At 46.2% G+C, this 11,627-nt stretch overlaps 1 protein-coding gene across 1 annotated transcript in view; it reads left to right on the top strand.

Moving 5' to 3' along the window:
• The first annotated feature begins 4,042 nt into the window (after positions 1–4,042).
• The window catches only part of hh (hedgehog signaling protein), a 273,984-nt gene continuing 266,399 nt past the window's right edge, over positions 4,043–11,627 (top strand). Inside the window, exon 1 of the mRNA XM_037423597.2 lies at positions 4,043–4,413. Within this exon, the coding sequence (XP_037279494.1) occupies positions 4,102–4,413 (312 nt within the window). The 5' untranslated portion in view covers positions 4,043–4,101. The remainder of the gene's footprint in view (positions 4,414–11,627) is intronic.

Below are 11,627 nucleotides of genomic sequence, written 5' to 3'. Positions count from 1 at the left end.
TAAAGACAAGTCAAGAAACGCTGTTATGAAGGCCTGCGCATGGACACCTTTGTGAATCTAGGCCCAAGTGTTATGCTTTGTGCAAGCCAAAATCCATGTAAATAGGGAAAGCGTACTTTTAGGAGCACCAGCGTAAACAAATCTTGGCAGTTGGCTTTCTAATACAAACAGCAATCCCTGCAATGAAAACAAACACTTTATCTTAACGATAACAGTGTGAGCACAAACACGGGCCAGCGGAGCCATGTCAAATTGTCAGTGCCAGTGTAACCCTGTGGCATGATAAACTATTCTCTGGCCAACACATGCACAGTTTGCCCCTAAAAAGCGATGCTTTCATATACGTAGTACAAAAAGTCCGCACTTACCAAAATTCACTTGCTTTCTGTACTTTAGTATCGTTGGGAGCATCTTTATCTGCAGTATAACCAAATTTGTGTCATATGCCTGAAAAAAAAAGTAGTTAAAGACATGCATAAATATTGTTTCATTTGGTAACAGTGGAGTCAGGTTAAGAACAGCCAAGTGGGAATCAGCCTAATTATGTGCATGCGGCAAATTCCAAACGGCGTTATTGAGGTTGTAGAAATTTTCGTCGATTGGTATTAACGTCGATATGTGACTTCAACGGCATGCCAAGTTTTCACAGCGCATAAAGAGTTCATGATGCAGAATAATGACAACGCTAACGAGAACATACAGCATTTATGATTGTCTTTTACAATAGTCAGTTTGGCGAAGGTTTTGCATGACTAAAGAAATCTGAAAGATTTGGGTCATTCCTCCTCCAATTGTTCTGTCTATTTGTGAATTGCTGGCTTGATGGTGCGCTTATAAAATGTACGTTCAGCGCAGAGGTGAAGCAAGTGACGCAGTGATGTGGGCAGATTTTTTTTTTTAAGCGTGCGCGGAGGGGGAGGGGGGGTCCGCTTATCTGAATTGAAGGCCGGGCAAGCGAATATGGTCGTCATTATGGGCTCCCTACGCCCGGCCTAAAAAAATTCTGTGCGCAACCGCCTGGCTATGCCAGTGAAGTGATGCGACAATGGTTTGTTCACTTACTGATTTACATACACTTTACAGCTCTAAAAAATGCGGCCCAAGGCCCCAACACTCAGCCGTTAACGTTACATAAAGCCAATGGTAGAAAAGTTCCAGTATGAAGGCAGCTACAACCCCGCCCCAATGTTTTTTGAAGCGAGGTAGTGTTGCGGAAATAAACTTTTAACTGCAAAAGTACACTGGCACTGCAGTGGTGACAGGGGAAGCAAGAGGGTATGCACGCGGTAATAATAGAGGTTATTTAGTCCGATGCGGCTAGCGATGGATACGGTAAATAAGAAAGAGCAAATCATTTCTCTTTTAATAGCGCAACCACTCAACAAACTATTGCAAGAGCATTAAATGTTGCTGGAAATGCCACTCACCTGCACGCTGATGCATGCACAGTCCTTTGTCCGACGAGCGAACAGGTTTGCAGATAGCTGAAGACGGGCTTACGATGTGTTTGTTCCACCCAGCAGCAAAATCCAAAACAACTTCGCGCTCCATAAAGATAAATATACACTAACCTTCATCACGAATAAGTACAAACGCAAATCTGCGACACACACACACGATCAAAACATAGCTCACAAGCTCGCGTGTCCATGTGCTCGCCGACCACACAGACCATACCAATATGAGTAGTGCGAACGCGATCCTAGTTGCGCTGAAAAAAAAAAAAAAAAAACGTCGAGCAGTGGCAGCACAGGCGTCAGCGCAATGCTTTCAGTGTGTTCTCCTAATATACTTCTAAAAAAAACTGAGGTACACTAAAGCTCATAAATAAATATAAACAATTGAGTGTAATTTTTATTTAGTGCTAGTAAACAGAAACACTGAATAAGAATTATTTTGTAAATTACTTCGCTTACTACACTAGCGCCACACTTGTCGTGCGGGCGCAGATGGCGCAGATTTGTCATTCTGCCCTCAAACTACACGGTGAAGTGTGGCGACTAAGGGAACGGCTGATGAAAGGCGTGTCTGGGTCGGCTGTTTTTTTTTTTTTTTCTTCTCCGATATATCTGGGGGGAGGGGGGGCACTTTATGCACGTGTTTCGGTGCTTGATCGACTTTGACGCCCTTCCTTCGCGGACAAATGGCGTGTCTAGGCTTTTTTTTTTTTATCGTTGTTTTGCACGTGTTTCGGCGTTCGGTCCGCTTTGACGTGCCAACTCTCCATTCTGCTGCTGCGTGTGTTAGGTACTTGCCGTAGATGTATTCTCAGGCCTTCTGTGTTCAGCCAGAGCTGCTATCTTATTATCTGCGGATGCTAAAATAAATCACTGTTTTGGTTTGGTGAAGTTTGGCACACAGAACAAACAATAATCTGGCCCATGAATATCAATGTGGGTGGCATGCATATTTGTGTGCGGTGTCCTGCCGGGGAGTAACCGTTGCGTGACGAGAGCATTTACAGCGGTTCCTCCTTCCGTTGTTCCCTTACAAACTTAAGATGAATACAGTTGCTCCCCCATTCTCGAACAAGTCGGCCATCTTGTTCCGCTTGGTCTTTTCGGAGAGTAACAGTCGGTCTGAAGGAGTAAAAACAGCCGTTGCTCCCATTTCGGCCGTTTTTGGCTTAGAGTGTATATGTACTTCGCAAAGTCATTATTTACCGATCAGCTGACTACTGTCCTCCAAGATCAATCGCAGAAAGCTTTTCTCGGTGCAACAGGGAATGCTGTGTGATTCACACGCAAACGCGGCGTTTATGGTTCACCTCCGCGCAGACACAACGCCCGCGAGGGTTGGCGGGCACACATGCGCGTTAACTTGTAGCACAATCACCGAAGATAAGTGATCGTGCGGCGCAGTGCATACAATCTCCGCTTGTCCCCGCGGTGAGGTGTACACGTGTTGTTCATACGTGGTTTATGACTACTCCGTGTCTTGTGTGATCCTTTTTTCTTTCTTAAAGAAAAAACTGCGAGAAGAGCCACATATATGTTGGCGGCATATTGTACCATGTGTATAAGCGAAACAGAGTTTACTTGAAATACCGCTCAACTAGATCGAAGATATGCGTTACATTAAACGGTCACTTCTAAACGGTCTTGTAGCAGCGATATAGCCTCACATTTAGAGGAGCCGCATGAACTTAGGCTGCTTAGCCATGGGCCACATAAAAAAGAGCCTCATAGCCAAGGGCCGCATAAGAAAGCCGTATAAGTGGGTCGCTTAGAGATCTACTTATACGCGTCGGTAATTTGACCTACTTTCCGCCTTATATGCGCTGTTTTAGGCGGTCGTTTGCTAACAGCGATATATAATCAGATTTCTTGAGGAAATCCTCTTCTGCAAGCTTGCACGCTAACGCAAATTTGAAACCTCTTCCGCAACGCATAATTAACTGGCGACTAAAATTTTTCTACCAATGATATAATGGTCACTTCCGCATATCACATTCTCGTTACCTGCTAGACCCCACTAAACACTGAATCCGACTGAACCATTCTACAACAATAAACCAACTTAAATTTAGATCGTAGATTTCCTTGTTTTTTTTTTTTGTCAGCCATTGAATACTGGAACAGATTAGGAAATAATATTGTGTGTTGTTGCGCCGTTAAATCATTCATGAACTTATTACAATGTGCCCGCTTGGAGTTGTTAGCTGTTGACAACGTGTCTATTTGCTTGTTATTTCGTGTATGTATTCTGTTTTCGTAGGTATTTTCATGTCCCTGCTCCTGCAGCAGCTCTTGAGCGCTTGCAGTACTATGTCCAAAAGTTATTTCCGTATTCAACCACTGTATAAGTCCCCCTTTCGGGTCGGGCAGTATATATATATCAAAAAAAGTAAGCGGTCGACAGTTTTTCGCCGACGATTTCGGGAAGGAGCTCGTGAAAGCGGCGGCGAGGAGGTGGTGTGGGCGCCGCGAATGAGCGGCGGGGCGGTCCCACCGTGCTGTACCGGAAGCGGGCGCCCATGTCACGTGATTCAGAGGGTGGTGCTTGCGTGAGCCAATGTGCGTGCAGCGCGTCGGAGCGCCGAAAGATGCGAGTCGCGCGAGCTCGTGCGACGATGGTGCTCCTCCGCAGGCGGCCCTGAGGATGCGCCACGACCCCCCCGGCACGGTCCGGTGCTCCGCGCTGCTGCTGCTGCTGCTGCTGCTGCCGTGCGCGGTGCGAGGCTGCTCTCCCGGGCCCGGCGGCGGCCGCCGGCGCAGTCCGCGCAAGCTGACGCCGCTGGTGTTCAAGCAGCACGTGCCCAACGTACCCGAGAACATGCTCGCGGCTAGCGGACTTCCCGAAGGACGCGTGGATCGCGGCCACAAACGGTTCAGGGACCTCGTGCCCAATTACAATGCGGATATTGTCTTCAAGGACGAAGAAGGAACTGGAGCCGACAGGCTCATGACGCAGGTGAGCTTGGCCTACTTGAGGCGAAAAGGTACTTATTTTTTAGCGTGTTTTCAGATTGCCAATAAACTGTGCCGCTCAATGCCATGTGATTCATTAACACTGACTATAGGGCACTGAGCAGGTACCATCGTCAAGGAACTAGAATGGTGAGCGCGGACAAATATCGATGGCAACTTTATTCTCGCGTCTTACCGCCTACCTTCGTTAAACTTGCACTGACGCTCATACAGAGGCAACATTTCAAAGCATCTTAAAAAAAAGTGACATGTCAAGTAGCGCAAACGAAACACAAATAAAGAATGAACTGTGTTTTGAGCAACAGGTGTGCAGGTGTTATATAGAGTCGTGCGATGACAGCCTAGTTGGGTCACTTTGAATTGAAGCAGCAGCAGCGCGGAGAGGGTATTGAAAGCAAGGCGATAATAAATACCAAAGGCAAGCGTATTACCTTAGCCTACACACCTATTCAGGTTCCACTTTAAGTGCTACATATAGCCAGGAACCGGACATTCTTCCTTTGGTTTCCTCGACTTGATTACGAGTGTGCAGAACATGTTTAGCATGCTGTTTTTTTATAGAGTACACAGATTTCCGAAATAAAATTGAATTGTCGGTCGACGCTTGTCTTGTGGTGTTTATTTTCTTGTTCTTATCTCTTTGCGCTGCTTTAAGTAGTATTCGAGCAATAACAGCTTTTGTGCGAAACTTTTTTTTCGTCAAGCAGAGATACATCGTCAACGTAAAGTAGTTCAAATAAATTTTTAGGAAAGCGCTATGCGATCTCGAGCAAGTCTACTCTGCACCCGAAATCTGATAGAAACTTAACAGGCGCTGTGGTTAAAACATCGGCCCCGTATCTGCATGTTACACTGCAAATTTCGTCGAAAGACAATAGTCTTGCGTCTGGAGAGAGTTAACAAAACGCTTATTTGATGTTCTGCGTTAGCAAATTGCTGAATGGTATGCTGGAGGCACTGCGTTAGAGAGCCTCGAGCGTGCAGCGGAGGTGAACGAGCACATCGAGTCAAGTCACACGTAAAACATGAGCGCTATCTGGCAGTTATCTTGGAAAACGAAGGGTGCGGTGTGCGTGCCCATGTCGGAGGCGATAAGGTATAGAACGCAAAGCGACTGGTAGGTGCCGCCACCATGTCGTCTTAGAAAAGTGTTGGAAACACTTGCCTTTTAGTGCAAGTGTAGCAGTGTCATCGCGGCTCGATAAACGCTACAGCCCTTAGAATTACCTATGTATGCCTCTTCTAGTATAAAGACACATATACAGAATATAGACGTGTTGTTATGGTGCCTCATATACGCGCAATAATTCGTTTTCAATTCACAATTGCACAAGTATGAACACTAAAACTTGATCAATATTGGTGGGCGCTGTGGATGGTGTTGGCAGTTTTGGGTAACGCTTGGTGCCGTCTGCGGTATTGTTGAGGCCGGACAAACAGACATACATACATACATACATACATACATACATACATACATAAAGTTTTGCGTGGAAGGTGTCCAAGAAAGACTGTCGTCTTTAAAAAGAGGGGTCTTATGTACTTCTGCTTTTGTTGCGCACCACAAAATACCGCTCTACAATTTGGGGCGGAAAGACTTGAGCTAAGCATTAAGTGCAGACATGAGAGCACTCTTTTGATTTCTGGCACCTTTCAAGGCGCGTCTCAGCTCCCGCAAACGATTTGGTTTTTCGAAACCATAGGACTGTAATTTATGAATCTTTAACATTTTGTGACACACCGGAGAAGTGGTGTGGTGTCAATTGCGGTAAATAGAACTCTGATGATTTTGATTGGTTGAGATAGTGAGCGCTATGTCAATTCACTTCGTAGAGACTGGCGCTTGTCAAGCAATGGAAAGTGCGCTGGTTGTCGATCTGTCACAATTGTCATTTTATTGTCAATATGAACTCTGTGCAGTAAACGTTTCTACTATACAGGGTGCCCCACATAACATGAGCCAGGAATTTGAACATGAAATACACTTCAGTGGCGAATTGAACCCAATGCGTATTACTCGCACTAGCCTGTAGATACTCCGGCTATTTTTTTTCCATGCTAACGATTATTTATTTTAATTACCTATTTTTGATTATGAGCTGGAACCCCGAAATATGAACACTGAGATGTAGAGCACGTTCACAAGCCACGGACAAAATTGTTCCTGTACGATAGGTCTAGCGCTGTTATTTTTTCCGCGCTGTAAAGAAAATGTTGGATGCAAGGGAATGACGGGATACGTGAGTTTCGAACGTGTCTCGGATTTGTATACCTCGCAGACGCGTCTGAAAGTGCTGGATGCAAGAAAATGATGCGATACGTGAGTTCCGAACGTGACTCGAATTTGTATACCTCGAAGACGCATCTAGCTTCACGTTAAAACGTTTTCTTACTCAAAGAGCACGTAATAAGCTATTTATTATTGTGATGGTACTTATATAGACACTCTCGGCTGGATTTCGCCGCCGGTGTCGACGTCGGCGTCATTCACCGTATATGAATACCTATCTAAACGTATAAAGATACCGCGGTTATCTATGGCTAAGGTGCTCGGCTTTCGATCCGCAAATCGTGGAATCGAATCCCGACTGTGGCGGCTTCATTTTCGATGGAGGCGGAAATGCTGTAGGCCCCTGTGCTCAGATTTCGGTGCACGCTAAAGAACCTTAGGTGGTGGAAATTTCCGGAGTGCTTCACTACGGCGTCTCCCATAACCATATGGTGGTTTTGGGACGTTAAACTTCACATATTGATCAATCACATAAAGATAAAAGAAAAAAAAACCCAGTGAAAGACTCTGGCGCGCGTAATCGAACTCTCGTCCCTTGAATCGTGAGTGTGGGGCGTTAACCACTGCGCCGGCAAGCTATTTAAATCTACCGCTTACCGCTGCTGACGGGCATCTCAGGGGGAATGCTGTTTTCAGCATTATTAGCAAAATGGCGCAATGAGCGTGCGTCGCCACATAGCGTGGCGGTGCGTACTCCAATCTTCCACGCGTATTTTGCTCCGCTTAGTTGCGTATTTTGCCATGTTTTGCCCCCTTATCTCGCGGTGGAGAAGAAGGAAAGATCGTACCTCTTGGCTGGCCTCGGGCTTTACATGGAACGATTATGTTATAGTTACCGGGCGCACAACTGTCACTGCAATCATTGCAGTTTCCGCTTGCGATAAGCGTGCACTTTTCAGACCAAGCGAAGTAACAACTGAGACGCTCATTCACATGCACGTGTACCTGTGAGTACGTTTCGTGCGTCATTTGTGCGTCAGAAACGTGGGGACGTTTACATCTGCTTTCCATTCCGCGTGTGACCTCATATTGATAAGAAGAGAGAGAATAAAAATGAGGGAAAGGCAGGGAGGTTAACCAGAAAACGGAGCATCCGGTTTGCTACCCTGCACTAGGGGAAGGGGGAATGGGGAAGAAAGATTGGAAAGAAAGCGAAGAGGGAAATAGACGTGCGCGAAAGAAAAAAAAGGGAGGGGGGAGCTGGGGTGCTACAGTCTATACAATAGGCCGCTGCCACGCAAAAAAGTTCAGTAAGGCCTTCACTGATTTTCTGTGAGCACACAAATCATGTCGTCTTTCCAGCACTGATTGTTCACACAAAGGTCTGTCGTCAAGGCGAGCTAACGCAGCAGCTAGTTGCCGTCTTTGCACGCTGTAACGAGGGCAGTGACAGAGAACGTGCTCTATAGTTTCATCGCTGCCGCAATGGCCGCAAGCAGCACTGTCTTCCATGCCGATTCGGAAGGCGAAAGCTTTGGTGAAGGCGACACCAAGCCATAGTCGGCAAAGCACCGTTGTCTCGAGTCGGGAGAGTCCAGACGGAGGCCGGAGTCGACGAGACGTGTCCAGTCTACGCAGTCGCGTGTGCCGTAAGCACTCGGTGTTCCACAGGGATTTTAATTCTGCATTAGCGATTTTTCGGATGGTCATTGCAGCATCAGTCCTTGAAAATGGTATAGATTTTTCTTCAAAAATGACCATTGTGGCAGATGGACAACCAGCGCGCTCTCCATTGCTTGACATGCGCCAGCCTCTACGAAGTGAATTGACAGCGTATACGCTTTCTTATACGTTTCAGTGGGGCGACATGATTGCGAGCCACGCTGCAGAGTAATTGTGGTCATCTCGAATTTATTCAACTTGCTGCACATCTTGCTGTTCATCCCCGTCGGAGTGCGGCTACCACAGCCGAGAATCAAACTCATCTTCTAAGTAAGCAGCGCGACAACATAAAAAACTACATCAAAGCTTGTACGTACGTGCGCTGGAGCGCAGGCACCGTTGGCGGTTCCACTGAAAGAAAAATCAGTTTTTCATTGTTTTACATCGTTCATGCTACTTCCGTCATTTATTTTAAGCGTGAGGCAAGCAAAAAATGAACGCTGGTAGCGCAACGGCGTTTGAAGCGAGCGAGCGCGTTATGTACACGCGCGCCACAGCAAGATACGAAGTGTCCGGGCCATGACGTCTTGCAAGCCTCCCACCAGGTGGCACCACTGCAACTTCTTGGGGCTAACTGCTATGGGAGAGTGAGTGTCAGCGGAGAAATAACAGCTGCCAAGACGCAGACAACGCCGGATGCCTGACATAGGCCTACTAAGAAATGCATTCAAATTTTAAAAAACGCGTTGCCGTGCACACTACACAGGAAACATGAATTTCGTATTCAGCAAACGCGGCTAGGCACATTGAAAACTCAGGAATGGTATGCCACGTTTTCCGCGGGCAAAAAAAAAAACTTTACGGTTTGCAAGCACCGGAGTTACCATCGAGCACAAAAATACCTTTCTGTCTCAAATTCCGTCATCGTGCGTACGGTGGCGCAACCAGACCGGTGAATGTGCGCAGTTGTTACTACTCGCACTGTCTGCAGACGGTCGCGCCGCACAGCGGACAGATAGAAAAATGCCTCGAGGCGGATCACGTTGCTAGTGTGGGCCCCCAACACCCATTATGCAGACAAAGAGCTGTAGTTAGCCTTTTTCTTCAATGAGCGGCAATATCCAACATACGTGCGCCGTGCCACGGAGCGTGAATCAGATTCGCATCGTAATATTGTCATAGTCCTTATTGGGGTATACCTATGCAAAATACGCTTGGTGATCTGATGTGTGGTAATCTGTAGGCAAGACTGCGCGGCTTCCATTCACTTTTGTGGTGAGTACACCCCGTGCATTCCTGGAAATAGTGATTTTCGGTAACCTTCAGGCAGCTCCAAAAACAATACTACCAGCTTCTTCCCTCGAGCCGTGAGAGTCACTCCTGTCGTCAACTGACTTCCGTGTTCAGACAGAAGTTAGTAATTGGGCCAAAACGGTCGTGGCAAGCCCCACTCTTGGAACCACCGGTAAGAGAAATAGAAGGACCTCGTTGTGCCGTTTGCCGTTGGTAATGCTATTTTTCTCCCTCTCAATACGCTTGATTGCATTCCGTTCCAAGAGGGAGAGGTAGAAGAAAAAGAAAGCATGAACTGGATATGTGCAAATAGAAAACGTGCACGCGTGTGTGCTATGTGTATGTGTTTTAGTGCAATTTTCCTGTTCAGAACACCATTCATAAATCAGGTGCATGATGTTATGAAGTCCTCTTTGTTGAAGCTTATGTGCTACGTATAGTATTATTAAAACAAACCTTAAATAATTTAGTATCTCCTGAGCGCTATCAGATTTCAGCCAAATATCCAGCCCTTCACCCAAAAAACACGTGTCTTCGCTCAGAAGACTGGAAAAACTTCCTTACAAAAGGACCGACACCAGTAATTTATGACGATCTTAATGCTCATGATACATAAAATGAATTCTGACGTTGTATTCTGGTGGTCGAAATGATTCAAGTTTAAAAACTCATCTAATTAGCAAAAGATAACCGTTTTCTTTCACAACATTACAGCTTCAAGCACTTTTAGGGGCGAAGCTCCTTAGGGCGTGGGCTGTGCGTCCCCTGTAGCCTGTATGTAGCCACCTCTAGTTTAGTTCTTGCAGTGTTCACTAGATGGCGGTACCGTCCCCTGTATGTAGCCACCTCTAGTTTAGTTCTTGCAGTGTTCACTAGATGGCGGTACCGTCTCCTGTATGTAGCCACTTCTCGTTTAGTTCTTGTAGTGTTTACTAGATGGTGGTACTTGTAGCTGATGATGAAAAGATGCAAGATGTTATAAACTAGAAAGCGGTACTTGTAGTTGATGAAAGACGCGAGATCTTATAAAATAGGAATGATGTAACATATGGCGCGTGTCATTGGTTGAAGGCAATCGTTCGATTTAGTGCGGCGACGTACGCTAGGGGGAGCGATGTAATAAAATCGACTGGGCAAAATGTACAGAGGATTCATGGTTTACCAGGTTTACCTCCGGAGCTTCGCCCACTCATCATCATTCACTTCGTGGATATGGCGGAATTTTTTTTTTCATGGGTGACTAAGCGTCGCGTATATGACATAAATCGTGCATTTCTACCCCTTTCGCCCTTGTAAGCTACCCATGAGGCTTTTCAAGACACCGTGTGCGTGAGCTGGGTCACACTACATAAAATAATGGAGCCGCTGTTTAATCGGCAGAGACTGGCATGACAGCCGCAAATGGTGTGTATGTCGCAGCATGTATTCATAGAAAACCACACGATGTCTGCGGACACAAGCAGGTCAGTGCAGCGCATAATGAAGCGGTAATTGATGCTCACATATTGTGCTGAGGCTTCATCTTCGCCACCTTATAATTTTGTTGTTTTTTTGCAAATTTTCATTAACTTCTCCTTCATTTTACGTGTAATTGTAATCTATTTCAACGTGGAACACGGTGCCGCTTCACAAAAGCGGCTTGGCGTGATCACATTTGTCAAAGGAAGTTCCACAGCACGCTTCTATGCCCCTCTACTTGGTCGATATCAGCCTCCAGACCACCTTGTTGGTTTAGATTGCGCACCAAGCCGTAGACAGTGCGAATACCTGGTTGAACGCGCCTTCCAAGCGAGCTGCACAAGCTGTGCCCTAAACCGTAAAAGAAAGGAAAAGAAGGGACAGGGATGTGCTTCGAAATTATAATGGTGATTTCTTCCCCGCGCAAAATGCTGCTTAAACCACCTCCGCCTCACTGCAATGTAGCTGTGCAAAAAAGTGTGTTACGATTTAGATGGGGCTGTCACACGTGAAGCACAGTACATTTTGTTCCTCGCTTACTGATGCCAGCATAA

This window comes from Rhipicephalus microplus, chromosome 4 (assembly GCF_043290135.1).
Source record: "Rhipicephalus microplus isolate Deutch F79 chromosome 4, USDA_Rmic, whole genome shotgun sequence".
Lineage (NCBI taxonomy): Eukaryota > Metazoa > Arthropoda > Arachnida > Ixodida > Ixodidae > Rhipicephalus > Rhipicephalus microplus.
The sequence above is the reverse complement of the archived record's forward strand: the minus strand, read 5'-3'. Positions and strand labels throughout refer to the sequence as shown.